At 40.1% G+C, this 16,117-nt stretch overlaps 1 protein-coding gene across 1 annotated transcript; it reads left to right on the top strand.

The window, feature by feature from the left end:
* Positions 1-3,858: 3,858 nt before the first annotated feature.
* Positions 3,859-7,565, top strand: LOC309797720 (olfactory receptor 1f45-like; the record flags this gene model as incomplete). Its single annotated transcript, XM_082646156.1, is given in 4 exon segments — positions 3,859-4,048; positions 4,205-4,283; positions 6,644-6,896; positions 6,900-7,565. Coding segments are annotated over 4 exon segments (1,188 nt in total).
* Between the last annotated feature and the right edge of the window lie 8,552 nt (positions 7,566-16,117).

Genomic DNA, 16,117 nt, shown 5'->3' with positions numbered 1-16,117 from the left:
TGGTGGCGCAGTGGTTGAGAGTCCGCCTGCCGATGCAGGGGATACGGGTTTGTGCCCCGGTCTGGGAGGATCCCATATGCCGCGGAGCGGCTGGGCCCGTGAGCCATGGCCGCTGGGCCTGCGCATCCGGAGCCTGTGCTCCGCAACGGGGGAGGCCACAACAGTGAGAGGCCCGCATACCGCAAAAAGAAAAAAAAAAAAAAAAAAAAGACTGACAAGGGCTTTCCTGGTGGCACAGTGGTTGAGACTCCGCCTGCTGATGCAGGGGACATGGGTTCGTGCCCCAGTCCGGGAAGATCCCACGTGCCGCGTGAGCCATGGCCACTGAGCCTGTGTGTCTGGAGCCTGTGCTCTGCAACGGGAGAGGCCACAGCAGTGAGAGGCCTTCATACCGAAAAAAAAAAAAAATGACTGACAATACCCAGTGTTGATAAGGATGTGTAACAATTCGAACTCTCAAATATTGCTGATAGGAATGCAAACTGTCCAGCTATTTTTTGCAAAAACGGTATTGCAGTATCTTATAAAGTTAAAACATTTACCATAAAAACCAGTAATCACATTCCAAGAAAAATGAAAGCATATGGCCACACACAAACTTCTACAGAAATATACATGGTAGTATTATATGCACATTGTATACATATATAGTGATATGCATACATATTATACATAATAGTTCTAAACTGGAAACAAACCAATTTCCTCAACTGTTGAATGGTTATAAAAATTGTGGATCTCCTTACTATGGAATACTACACAGGAATGAAAAGGAACACAATGTTAATAAATGCAACAAATTTGTGATACATTGACAACATGGATTAATCTCAAAAGCATTATGCTAAGTGAAAGAATTCAAACACAAAAGACCACATACTGTATGATTCCATTTATATTAAATTCTAGGAAACACAAAATTGTAGTGAAAGAAAGCAGATCAGTGATTACCTGGTCATGGAAGGGTGCTAACTTCAAAGGGAAACAAGAAAACTTTTTAGGGTGATATAACTGTTGTGTTTCTTGATTGTGGTGGTGGTTACATGACAACATGATTTTAACATTCATCGAAGTGTAACGTAAATGGGTAATGTTTATTATCTATCAATTATAACTCACCCCCCCAAAATTAATTTCAAAATATGGAAGGAAAAGAGGCATAAAAATTAAGCAAATGATGGCCTCCCTGGTGGCGCAGTGGTTGAGAGTCCGCCTGCCCATGCAGGGGATATGGGTTCGTGCCCGGGTCTGGGAGGATCCCATATGCCGCGGAGCGGCTGGGCCGGTGAGCCATGGCCGCTGAGCCTGCGCGTCCAGAGGCTGTGCTCCGCAACGGGAGAGGCCACAACAGTGAGAGGCCCACATGCCACACACACAAAAAAAATTAAGCAAATGAAAAAAATAGGCAATTATTAACTTCAGGAACATTCAAAATTTGTGCCAGGAAAAACAAAAGGATTAGTACACAAACGGTGTATAACAGAGTCAGAAAGTCAATAATAGATATTGACATACCTCCAAATTGTGTTGTGCCTATAATAGGAGCATTTGAGGAAGAGGAAAAGGGATGGTGAAATGGTATTAACTCATCACCTGTCAAAATGGGAAGACAATATATTGTAAATCAATGATCAAAAATAGCATTATAAACATATTATTTAGAAATATATAAAAGTATTTACATTGGGAAGTTGGATCATGGAGTGGAAAGATAGGTAGTGAACTACCTTTCTCATTTAAAGAATTGTTTAACTTTTTTTTTTTTTTTTTTTTTTTTTGCTGTACGCGGGCCTCTCACTGCTGTGGCCTCTCCCGTTGCGGAGCACAGGCTCCGGACACACAGGCTCCGCGGCCATGGCTCGCGGGCCCAGCCGCTCCGTGGCATGTGGGATCTTCCGGGATCGGGGCACGAACCCGTGTCCCCTGCATCGGCAGGCGGACTCTCAACCACTGCGCCACCAGGGAAGCCCAAGAATTGTTTAACTTTTAAAGCTATGCTAATATATTTATTTGACTAAAATAATTTTAAAATAAAAATTCTTGATTAAATACTTGATTTATTCAGTTTTTATATTCCTTTATTATTAATAAGAGCATTTAAGTCTATTTTCCCATAGCTTTTTATATTTTTTCTCTAATTTATGAATCATTTGGTTTAAACTTTCTTTTTGATATGGGGATTATGAAGAACACTGTTTTAAATTTTATCAACTGAACATTTCTTTTTACATTTTGATTTCTGGTTTCTAATTTTTGGCTTTGTGGTGAAGGCCATAAGAGAATATATCTTATGAAATCAATGTTTGATTTCATTGATTCAGTTTTCATTTCAAAAACTCTATTATAAAGTTTTTGTTGTAGTCAAGAAAATGGCCAACATTTATAATTATTCCCTGGGCTTAAAATAAGAATATATATTTTCTATTTTCAAGGTGGAAATATGTGTATTTTATATGTGTATATATATATATATATATATATATATATATATATATATATATATTTTTTTTTTTTTTTTTTTTTTTTTTTTTTTTTGCAGTACACTGGCCTCTCACTGCCGTGGCCTCTCCCCTTGCGGAGCACAGGCTCTGGACGTGCAGGCTCAGCGGCCATGGCTCACGGGCCCAGCTGCTCTGCAGCATGTGGTATCCTCCCGGACCGGGGCACGAACCCATGTCACCTGCACCGGCAGGCGGACTCTCAACCACTGCGCCACCAGGGAAGCCCTATATATATATTTCTAACTGAGGTATAGTTGATTTACAATGTGATAATTTCTGCTGTACAGCAAAGTGATTCAGTTATATATGCATTTTTTAAATATTCTTTTCCATTATGGTTTATCTCAGAATATTGAATATATTTCCCTGTGTACAAATCAAATTTCTTTGTTGTTTAAACAAAATCTCTGTCATATTTTTTAATTAACTACTTGATCTATCAAATTCTGGGAATTGTATACTAAAGTCCATCATTAAGACATTAATCAACTTCTTTAAAATTTTTTTAAACCTTTGCCTAACCTATTCCTATTCTACATTGCTGTTGCAAACAGTTGCTACATTGTTTTGTTTGATTTCATAACTGTGATTAAGTTTTATGAATTTGTCCTTTGTTATCATCAAATATTCCTCTTTTGTGATTTATGCTTTCAGTTGACTTAATTATTGCTTTATCTGTAATTAATAATGCCACCAATGTTCTCTAATTTTTGCACTTGCCTAACACACCTTTGCCCAATTTCATATTTGTGTTCTTTCATTTTTTAAAATTGGTTTTAAAACTCACTTTGTAAAAATTTTGCTATGTATATGCACACAAATAGAAACTTAAAAATACACATCCAAGTGCCAATAGCCCACAGATATTATTTAGATGACCACATATATAACACACACCCAGTATTCCCTACCCCCGTCCACAGGGCAGCATTTCTAAGTGGTACCTCTGGTTTCCTATGTCAGGGACACAGCAACTATTACAGAGATTAACTGAGACAGAATTGAGGGTCTGTTCTTAGACCTTACTTTCTTACTATAAATTGACAAACCTTTTATTTGAAAGAAGAAAGAGTGCAGAGTCCTAAAGACTTAAGGATTATACAAAAGGGAGTCAGTGTAGAGCCTTGGAGCTACCGTGAATATCTGTGGGCCAAGTTCACTGGCTTCACAATTTTTCTTCAGATTAATTCTGAGCACAGAACAAGGGAACAAGTATATTTTGTCTGTGACATGGGTGTGAGATGTACTTGATGCAATGGGAAGCAACAAGTCTGAACACTAAACTGATTCCCCTCAGGCTGAGATATCTGTTTCCAGAGAGGATAGGAACAAAGAACACTTAGTATGTGTGCCTTTAATGAGGAGCTGTGGGGAATCCACCTGTCTGAATCTAAGTGTTCTCCTCCAGGGAGAAAATCTTTCTGACTCCCCCACTAGCTGTGACATTCTCATGATTCAGGGTCAGGCAAGGAGCCAGTGGAGACAGGGGTCCCATGATAGCCTCTCACAGCAGCAGAGCAGCCAGGTAAGAAAATCTGGGAAAGCAGGTGAGGACACAGTTATCTCCCACAGAGACAGATTCACACAGACAAAAACACATACATTTACATTTGGAGAAACACACACTAAATGCTTCAGCATCTCACCAAGTTCAAACGGGAAACATCACCTGGTTTAACATGTACAAGCCTTTCCTCTTTCAGGATGTACTGCCCATTGCAGAAGAGAGCAAGCATGTTTCCAAGGTGGAAACAGAAAATTAAGCAGTGGGAAACGAAAGAGGTAACTAAGGGCAGCATTGCTAAGATCAGTGATGGCAGGCTCTTAGAAATTCTGGCCAAAAGCTCAGAGCCAAGAGCCACCCTCTTTCCTCACAAAAGAGACTCTTCTGTCAGACATTCAAGACCCTCCTATTCTGCCCTTAAGCTCCACCGTTTTATTAGTTGCTTCCTTGTGTACCTTCACTGTGGTCTATGACCACATTAGAGAAGTGTCTCAGAGGGAGGTTGCTTGGATGCCACATGGAACCCCACAGAGGGGGTCAGCTTGAGCTGCGGTCCAAGCACGAAGCATCCTCAGTTTTAAGGTCCAGGAACACAAACACTCAATGCTGCAAAACATGAGATGTCTCAGAGACAGTCACAAACTAAAGAGATTCACAAGGGACTAATATATGAAACCAGGCCCTCTTACCATATTGACTTGGGGGTTGGGGCCAACGTTGCTTGTACTCCTGGTAGGACTATCTCAGCAAACATTGACAGGAAGTGGCTAACCTTAATGCTGGCAGATCTCTCGACCTAGAGTCTGGGTTATTTAGAGCCTGTACACCTGTTTTTGCCTTTGCCAGTTCCCAGACAATAGGAAAAACCCTACACCATCCTGCTATACTTCTTTCCCCTTCTACTACCATTTCCATTATGGGAAATAGCTTACAATTAAGACCCTAATATCAACATCTACTCTTTGGAGCACAATGAAAAAGTCTGCACAAATATTGTTTTGGTTTTTCCTTGATGCAACCCCTGTACCCCACTTCTACATTCGACATCCTTTCCCTGAAGTACTTTCTTTCAATAGCTCTGGGTACTGCCAACTACTGCCTTTCTACCTTTTAATTCTGATATAATTTATGAGAAAATGGCTTCAGATCTCAGAATTTTACATTGGTTTTACTAAGTTAACTCTCAAAATGCTGGATACTTTATAGTCACCATACTATATACATCCTGCAACCACTCTCCTAAAAGTATTGCCTGTGACATCCTTTATCCCAGTCAGTCAAGACATTTAACCTGTAAATCTCCTCCCCTGAAATGCCATCTCCTCTCCTCTTTACTATTCGAATACTGTGTATTCTTACATATTCAAAATTCTCTATCTGACTCTTTCTGCCTGCATGAATTCCTTAAGGCTGGGATTATCACTTGGATATGCCCCCATAACTTGACTTTCTCTATGAATCTCCTTTTCCTCTTCAAAAATAATACAAATACCAGTGATCCTGTTTTGGCCAGCACAGGGAGAAAAGAAGTCTCTTCACAGAATGCAGTACATAGCAAACTCACTAGCATGCTTAGCTCATCCAAGCCAACATTTGTGAGCTACTGCAATGACATTTTGATGCTCTCCAGTTACAACGTTGAGGGAAAACTGCCAGGCAGATCCTTCAGTGCCTAGAATTAGTATAATCCTGAGAAAATAAGAGAGATCCAGAATGAATTTGAGTGAGTTGTATAAAGTTATTCGGGTAAAAGAACTTATGACTTTAAACAAATAGCTAAATCTCATTGCTTCATTTTTCCCTTCTGCTTAATGAAGCTTGTTATTTTTAAAATTTACATATTTTAAATCTGTAAGAAATGTATGTAAGGCAGGAAGACACTGCCTGGCACTTGGTTATAGTCTCAATAAATGGTTGATAATTGAAACTTGGAAGTAAAACTAGGGAGGAATATAAAGAAAAGGGCATTTCAGCTGTTTCAAGACTATAAATGTTACGCTTTCTTTCAATCTAATCTGTCATCACCTAATTTCCCTGAATCCCAGGTTCTTCATCTCTGATTCTTCTTCTCAGGGTCCTGACTTATGAATGATGGATTACAGAAGTTCCTGGTGGCCTAGTGGTTAGGATTCTAGGCTTTTACTGCTGTGGCCCAGGTTCAGTACCTGGCCAGGGAACTGAGATCCCAAAAGCCATGTGAGGCGGCCAATATATATATATATATATATATATATATATATGAATGATATGGATTAAAAGAGATTGTGTATGTGAAAATAACTTGTATATACCAGATATTCATTAAATGTTATTGAAGTATGAATTAAGCTGCATGAAATCAAAGATAATTAAACACAAATTAAAATTATAGAAATTAACCAGCTATTTATTTCATTAAAACTCGCTTCATAGAATTATCTAATGTGAATTAATTCTCAATGACAAAACAGTATCATAAAAAATTTGCTCAAATGATGACATTATCACTCTCATCTACTTTTATATTTGAAGTGTTATTAATTAAGAAATACATTTTGGATCTGGTATCATTAAAAACTTGTAATCTCTAAACAATATATGGAGCCTAATTAAATAAATATTTCCTTTTACTTTTGACCACATCTTCTCCCCTGGGCAGAGACAACCAGACTGGAGTCACAGAATTCATTCTCCTGGGACTCTCTGGGCAGTCAGAGCAGGAGGAGATTCTCTTTGGGCTGTTCTTGTGGATGTACCTGGTCACCCTCATTGGGAACTTTCTCATTGTCTTGGCTATCAGCTGTGACAGTCATCTCCAAACACCCATGTCCTTATTCTTGGCCAACCTTTCCTGTGTCAACATCTGCTTTTCATCAGTCACAATCCCCAAGAAGCTGGTGAATCACATACTGTGAAGCAAGTCTATCTCTTACATGGAATGTACGACCCAGATCTACTTCTTCATCATTTTCATCAACAGAGATGGGTTCCTCCTGAGTGTGATGGCCTATGATGATTATACTGCCATCTGTTGCCCACTCCACTACACCATGATCATGAGGCCCAAACTCTGTGTCCTTCTGGTGGCTGCATCTTGGCTCAGTACAAATCTGCATGGTCTCCTACAGACTCTTCTTATGGTGCAACTCACATTTTGTTCCAACAATGCTGTGTATAACTTTTTCTGTGACCCTTATCCTATTCTAAAACTCTCTTGTTTGAATACCTTTATCAATGACCTGATGGTATTCACTGTGGGTGAACTGGTATTTATGACACCATTTACATGTATCATCATTTTATATGATTCCATCTTCTCTAATGTACTGAAGTTGCCATCTGCCCATGGAATAAGAAAAGCCCTGTCCACGTGTGGATCCCACCTCACTGCGGTCTCCCTGTTCTATGGGGCAATCCTGGGGGTCTATAAGCACCCTTCATCCTCGTACTCAGTGCAAGATGTGGTGACTATTGTCATCTTCACAGTGGTGACTCCTCTCATCAATCTCTTCATCTACAGCTTGAGAAATCATGACATGAAGGGAGCTTTAAGGAAACTAATTTCATATTCTATAATTTAAAACTTTTAGAACTGAGAGGACTCTTGATAGCATACATTTTTTTCATTTTACAGACCAAGAAACTGAGTCCCTATAGGTGTAAATTTACCCATGACTATTCCTGTAATTAATGATATGTGATCATGGTCATGCTTTTAAATATGAGGCTGATAGGTGCTCATAAGTCATAAAACCATTAGTTATGTATAAAAAGGTGTGATTTAAAAACACTTATTTTACAGACAACAAAAATTCAGGAAAAGACAGGATTGGGTCCAGCAACCCTATGAGACAGTGGTTACTATATGGTCTGAGAATTTCAGAAAACTTTAGAGTTGGCTCTCCTCAGTGTCACCTGTCCTCTATGGCCTCACATTAGGAGATGTTAAATTATCCCCAATTTACTGAGTCACAGAAAAGTTACCTTTTCCAGGGCTGTACAACGAGCAATTATTGGTTACAAATGGTGCTGTTACTTTCAGGGTCTTTGGTCATTACTGAATTAGTTAACTTTTCCTCTGTCTTAGGCTCAATTCCTACCCTCTCCTCTCACAGCTCAGAACCTAGCCCTGCACTATTCTTCTTCCCCCACCACCAATCTAACTTCTTGGTGGTTTATTGCCTGGCATGGGTGTCAGGGATGGGTATCAGAGGGTGACGAGCCTCAGACAGTAGCTAGAATTCCTCATAGAAATCTCGGTATCCCTTCAAATTTAGATGGGCTAAGAGAAGCAGAGGTTCCCTTAATGCTAAACTGCCCAGAGTTCCTATAACAACTTAGGAACATGAAAACATGAATTAATTACAGGATTTGGATTAGAACCCAGAACTTCTGACTCCAAGTCCAGAGTTTGTTCCAATCCATGGGGAAAGTTTCTAGGAGCCCTTGCCTCTTTTCCTACTCTACACCTGAGGGTTCCCACCTCGTCTTCCCTGGTGTCCAGGGAGCACTCACCTAAATCTCCAGTGGTCATTCTTCAAAAGCCTTCAATTCCTCATTGGCCTTCTCTCCTTTCTCAATCTTCTCTACTCTCGTGAAAAATCAGTACTCATTGTCCTCACTATCACCTTCTTTCCCACTTGGTCCCAACACTGACCAGCTCTTACCATGAGCACAGCAACAGGCTTATCGTGGTTCTGACTGCCTCCTGCTTCCCCCTACACATATCTGTCCTGCACACAGGATCAGTTTAATCCTCCTAAAACATTGATGACATCCTGTCAGCCACTCCTTATAGAAATATTGAAGAGGCCAGGATAAATCCAAGTATTACCTTCAAATACAAGCCCAAGATGACTCGGCCCCGAGCCATACTTACAACTTTGTTTGTCATCAACTCACATAATTATATGTTCCATGACTTTCTCCTAATTCTCTTCCTCTTTCTTTCATTCGTCTGCTGAAAAACTCCCTTGATTTTTTTTTTTTTTTTGTGGTACACGGGCCGCTCACAGTTGTGGCCTCTCCCGTTGTGGAGCACAGGCTCTGGACGCGCAGGCTCAGCGGCCATGGCTCACGGGCCCAGCCGCTCCTCGGCATGTGGGACCTTCCTGGACCAGGGCACGAACCCGTGTCCCCTGCATCGGCAGGCAGACTCCCAACCACTGTGCCACCAGGAAAGCCCTCCCTTGATTTTTAAAGACTCTAATAATTGTGCATTCCCCTTAACTTCTTTACTAATTACATCTCACAGACATGTACTGAGCACACAACACAGTTCTTCTTGGTTGTAGTAAATGAACTCCCAAATGTATGTTGGTGCCAGTGGGAACCTGACTACATGTGACAAAATCAATGTAGTGTTCTGAACTGTTAAGTTTTATTTTAGAAGTAGTTTAGTGCAAATGTTTGAGATATAATAACATGGACTAATGTTGGTGTTTAAGGTTACATGACTCATTTTGGTCTCATCATATTCTTCCTTGCATTACCCATATCTGCATACATGTCTCCTCTGGTTATTACATTACATATTCACTTTGATAAAATACCATAGATTATGCATGGGCACATCCCATACAATGCTCAGTAGAGTTTTTGTTCATCCCAAATAATCATGTATTGAAAAATCACTGATGATGTGGTAGGCAAGTCTAATGGTAAACTGGGAAGTGAACATTCCTAGACACACAAAAAATCAGAAGGGTAAAAATTTAAATCTAGGGAACTAAAGTACTGAGAAGGTTACTCCAGAACACAGAAAGATTCCACTGCATTCTGGGACCCAAAGAAGCAGCAGGGTTGAATGAAAAGAGCCATGTTTGGGATATAGTTTTATTGCTCATCCATCTCTCCCTCAACTGTCAGTCAAAAGTTGGCTGTGAGAAGGAGCATGAGGATAGAGAGAAATCAGTGAACTTACAATAGGGTACAAAGTCAAAGGGAAAATCGCTCTCTATCTACATGGTCCCCACTCATTCAGCTCAAGGGAGAAATCATCATTCACCAGACAGAAGATCCTGTCTGAAGGGGAAAAGAAATCTCAGCAGTGTGGTGTTAGCAGAAAGAGGAAAGGCCTCTGTCTTGCTCAGACTGGCTGTGGTGTGAGGTTATATGCTGTTTAATTCTACCAGAGCCTCGAGTCTTTAAACCTCCTACTTCTGAGGGCCACCTTCAACACCATCTTCACTGGCTCCTTGCATTACTTCAACCACTTAAGGGGAATGAAGGGGAAATAAGCAAAGGGGTTTACTCTAAGGTCCAGGTAGAATCAGCCTCTGTTGTGGTTTCCTGCATGTGAGAGTCACACATGACATGAAGTGGTCATAAATCAAAGCTCAGCCTCATGCAGGGCTTTGAGGGACCTCTGCCCATAGAAGCAAAGCAGTGCCAGGCTGGCAGAGTCCCCCCTGGGAGCAGCCAGGAAATCAGGATTGTGTCTGGGAATTCACCCTCCAGGGCCTGAGTTAGCAGAGGCCAGGCCTGTGCCAGGAGCCTCTTCTCTGCAGCTGGGACTCCCTAAAGACACCACCCCCACTTCCCCACAGGCAACTTCCATCTAGCACTAGTTAGCCAACAGGAACAGCTCTTTGTGAGCCAATTAAAACCATTTGGACACAAACCACCTAGAGGGGTGGGATAGGGTGGGTGGGAGGGAGGGAGATTCAAGAGCGAAGAGATATGGGAACATATGTATATGTATAACTGATTCACTTTGTTATAATGCAGAAACTAACACACTATTGTAAAGGAGTTATACTCCAATAAAGATGTTTAAAAAACAACAAAAACAAACAAACAAAAAACATATGGAGGGAAAAGTTTGGCTTCACCTCAATGATGTTGGAATAAAGGCTCATCCTTCTTCCTGGCACATTTCCCCAGATACTGTTCTCCCTGGAGGGAGCAAGGATTGCTCCATTTCATGGCCATTGGAGGTATTTTCAAGTTTCATGGAATCATTTTCCTCTAACTTGTCCTTCAAGTGTCTGTTCCAAGGCCACGGTTTCCATCAGAGTCCAGCACCATCTCTCATGAGCTGAAGAAGCCCTTCCTGCTATTCCCTGGATATTGTAGCCTAGTAGATATTCTTAGTGTTCTGCCTGTAATATCTTGTCTCCTTGTGCTTGAGGGCAGAAAGCTAGGCTTTATATGAACTTTATCTATCACATTGTCAATTGGCCTTCTAGTAGATGACTTTGTTCTCGGCATTGACCTTTTGTCACTTGAATATTGAAAGCTGGCTATGTCTAACTTAGGAAATCTGATTCCAAATGAATCTGGTTTTCTAGATTAACTTTTCATTTGTGAGCCACACAGAGGTACACAGTGTATTGCCAAGCCCACCGTCAAAACGGGCCACCTTTTATTCATTCTAAACTTCAGGCATAGCCTGTTGCTCGTCAAAAACTACTGGTTCAGGTTCATCATGATTTCTAAATGTGACATACAACTGATATAAAGGCACAAACTTGCCCCTGTATTGTGGATGGATATATTTGCCAAGAAGGATGTGAGGTTATCTTTGTTGCATGAAAGTAGCTGCAGATGTCCCTTAAGAATTCAGACTTGATGATGCAGATCAAATCCCACAATACAAAGCCATGATTACAACACAAACTCCCTATAGAACCTAAAAAGACCAAAGAACTGCCTAGTGATCCAGTTGTTTCAAGAAATTTCTATTGTAAACAAATTCAGCTTATATCCTTAAAAATTGTCATAATGAAGCCAAAAGTAGTCTCAAGAAGTCATATCTAATATAATATTTTGGTAAAGAAATCATTCAAAGCCAAATAGGTAAATAAATTACTCTGACTTTACTACATGAAGTGGGGAGGAGAGGATCAGGAAGGAGGGAACAGGGACATGGTATACTACTGATGACATTTATATGGTCAGGCCACTCAGGATAGGGGTTCTCTTCCTCTCTGAACATCCCCTGCTCAACCATTGCCTGCTTCCCCTATACCCTACTCACACGACTGAACTTCCTACATGCTTGCCCCAGGCCCAGGCTAGTGATTGTCCTTATCAAAGGGGTAGTATGGGTCCTGGTAACTAATGCCCCAAACTGATGTAATTCCCTCTATAACTGGCAATCTACACCCACTACCATCCATTAAGCCACTGATGTCTCTGTTGCTGACTCCAGGCTTCTTCTTTGGTCTTAAACTGGGCAAATGTAGGCCTTAGAGGCCTGCTGGGTGCAGCCCAACAGTTGGCAGAGCCAGCCAGGAGAACAAGGAAACTCTTGTGAGCACTGAGATGTTGGGAAATACAGGATGGGGAATGGAATGTTGCAGGGGTTGTCCACTAGCTTGTGGGGCCTGAAAGTTGTGGGTTTTATCCCGGGGTGGCCGGCCATTCACACGTGGGGTCCAAAAGTTGAGGGGGTAATCCTGAAAGTTGCAGGGGTAGTACTGTAGTGGATGTCTACTAGTATGTGGGACCCTGTAGTGGCTGTGCATGATGAATGGGGGCGGCCAAGAGATCTGGAGAACAATGGCCCCTCATGGCTCTGCTATTGTATCAAAGTGAGCCTTCTGTAATTGGTTAAGCTAGCTCTCTGAAGGAATTGGTATTTCTCTTCCTGTACCTTTGAGATGTATATGATCTACCTGGGTTCTCAGGAACTTTAATCTAATCATATGTGATCTCTAAGAGTAAATGAACAAAAAGGAGCAAGGATTTTAAAATTCTTTATGGGAATAATTATGTTTTGGGAGTGTCTATCTAAAATAGTCTCTCAAGATTTTTGTAACTTGAAACTAAACTAAGTTACATGAAGAGAATTCATTGACTAAGTCATTTCAAAAAAGGTAAAATATTGGAACATTAATTGCTGGGCAGGTCTAAGTTTATCTACTTTTGCCTGCTTAGGAGAATAAGACTAAAGCATTAAGCTTACCAATCAGGAAATGCACAATTGTTTTTTGGTTTTGGTGAGAGATTAAGGTTTTTAAGGGTTAAGATTATAATCAGTCATAATCCTAGTTACTATAACCAAGATTCTTTATTGCTTATATTGTGATAATATGTTTAACTGTGACTTTTTAAGTCTTTTGTCTTTTGTAGACAGTTATTGTTGTACTCTGATGCTTTTGCAAAAGTGCTTCATCTTCCAGATTCATAGGAACGACCTTTTGCTAATAACAGGTCTCTGATAAATTTCAGATTACACTTCAGAACTGGGTAAAAACTTAAATAATCCTAAAGGAAAACCTGATGGCTTCGTAAAAAGTTAATGGAAGGATTGGTTACTGAGTGAACTGGTGAATATGGTTATAATATTTATGGGTTTTGTCTGGAAAGTTTTGATCTGTGTTTTCCAGATAGAGGGATGCCCTTCCCCTCAAGTTAGTTGTGACTTACAGCAATTGGGTAAACTACTCCTGAGGGTAGAATTGAAACATTTTTCTTTTCTCTCTACCTAGTCCCTCCAAAAACTGGGACTCCTGGTTTCTGAGCAGCCTTATCAGGTGAATGGGAAAGACTGTCTCCTGGCATGTGCACGAATCTTGATATTTGGGATACCTCTAGAAGACAGAAATCCACTGAGGTGGAGGCTTATGGCAGGCTTTTGTCATGGCATTCCTGGCCTTGAGAGGCCTTTGGGGAATTCAGTCTGAGACTCCTGAGGACTTCTACCTCAGCCAGCTTGAAGGAGCTGATATGGTCAATTGCAAACAAACTAGTTTTGATTTGCTGTGTTTGGTGGAGATGAGGGTTATTTCAGAGAGAAAAAAGACTATGTTTTAGTGGATGTTAAATTCTATTTCTGTTAGTTAAGGTCTGTATTTATGACAGTTATTGTGTTAACCATGCTTTTGCCCTGATGTTCTGAATGGAAAGAAAATTATCTAGTGAAATTTTCACAGATTATAAGTACTCATGAAATGTGACACTGCTTGCTTTAAGTCTGCTGCTAATAGCACATGTGCAATGCTTCTGTGACAATTGAGTGTAAGTGATAAAATGTATAGCCTATAAAGTGTTTCCCCATTAACATATCTCTGAGCCTGTTCATGAGATCAGCGTAGTTTTCCTCCAACGTGAGTGACTAGGTGAAAACAAAGGAGACGTAACAGCGAGGGACATGATCTGAACCTGAGGTAAGAGCCAGCACCCCAGCATTGAGGGATGGATATTTTGAGCATCACTGCTTTCTAACAAGATTTGCAATCAAAAGGGGAAATGATGGAAAATATGCACATATTCAGGTATGTGGGAAGTCAGAGGGCTTATGCATGTATTAACTTAAATTTTACCACCCATTTATGATAAAAACCCTGCAGAAAGTAGGCATAGAGGGAATTTTCCTCAACATAATAAAGGCCATATATGACAAACCCACAGCCAACATCGTCCTCAATGGTGAAAACCGGAAAGCATTTCCACTAAGATCAGGAAAAAGACAAGGTTGCCCACTCTCACGACTATTATTCAACATAGTTTTGGAAGTTTTATCCACAGCAATCAGATATGAAAAAGAAATAAAAGGAATCCAAATTGGAAAAGAAGAAGTAAAGCTGTCACTGTTTGCAGATGATATGATACTATACATAGAGAATCCTAAAGATGTTACCAGAAAACTACTAGAGCTAAACAATGAATTTGGTAAAGTAGCAGGATACAAAATTAATGCACAGAAATCTCTGGCATTCCTATACACTAATGATGAAAAATCTGAAAGTGAAATTAAGAAAACACTCCCATTTACCATTGCAACAAAAAGAAAAAAATATCTAAGAATAAACCTACCTAAAGGAGACAAAAGACATATATGCAGAAAATTATAAGACACTGATGAAAGAAATTAAAGATGATACAAATAGATGGAGAGATATACCATGTTGTTGGATTGGAAGAATCAACTTTGTGAAAATGACTATACTACCCAAAGCAATCTACAGATTCAATGCAATCCGTATCAGACTACCACTGGCATTTTTCACAGAACTAGAACAAAAAATTTCACAATTTTTATGGAAACACAAAAGACCCCGAATAGCCAAAGCAATCTTGAGAATGAAAAAGGGCGTTGGAGGAATCAGGCTCCCTGACCGCAGACTATACTACAAAGCTACAGTAATCAAGACAGTATGGTACTGGCACAAAAACAGAAATGTAGATCAATGGAACAGCATAGAAAGCCCAGAGATAAACACACGCACATATGCTCACCTTATCTTTGATAAAGGAGGCAGGAATGTACAGTGGAGAAAGGACAGACTCTTCAATAATTGGGGCTGGGAAAACTGGACAGGTACATGTAAAAGTATGAGATTAGAACACTCCCTACCACCATACACAAAAATAAGCTCAAAATGGATTAAAGATCTAAATGTAAGGCCAGAAACTATCAAACTCTTAGAGGAAAATATAGGCACAACACTCTATGACATAAATCACAGCAAGATCCTTTTTGACCCACCTCCTAGAGAAATGGAAATAAAAACAAAAATTAAAAAATGGGACCTAATGAAACTTCAAAGCTTGGCACAGCAAAGGAAACCATAAAGAAGACCAAAAGACAACCCTCAGAATGGGAGAAAATATTTGCAAATGAAGCAACTTTGTCAGTTGGGTTAATCTCCAAAATTTACATACAACTCATGCAGCTCAATAACAAAAAAGCCAAAACCCAATCCAAAAATGGGCAGAAGACCTGAATAGACATTTCTCCAGAGAAGACATACAGATTGCCAACAAACACATGAAAGAATGCTCAACATCATTAATCATTAGAGAAATGCAAATCAAAACTACAAAGAGGTATCATCTCACACCGGTCAGAATGGCCATCATCAAAAAGTCTAGAAACAATAAATGCTGGAGAGGGTGTGGAGAAAAGGGAACACTCTTGCACTACTGGTGGGAATGTAAATTGATACAGCCACTATGGAGAACAGTTTGTAGGTTCCTTAAAAAACTAAAGATAAACTACGATATGACCCAGCAATCCCACTACTGGACATATACCCTGAGAAAGCCATAATTCAAAAAGAGTCATGTACCAAAATGTTCATTGTAGCTCTATTTACAATAGCCAGGAGCTGGAAACAACCTAAGTGTCCATCATTGGAAGAATGGATAAAGAAGATGCGGCACATATATACAATGGAATATT

This window comes from Mesoplodon mirus (genome assembly GCF_964341445.2).
Source record: "Mesoplodon mirus genome assembly, contig: HAP1_SCAFFOLD_922, whole genome shotgun sequence".
In the NCBI taxonomy this organism is placed as follows: Eukaryota; Metazoa; Chordata; class Mammalia; order Artiodactyla; family Ziphiidae; genus Mesoplodon; species Mesoplodon mirus.
This window is presented reverse-complemented; position numbering and strand designations above follow the sequence as displayed.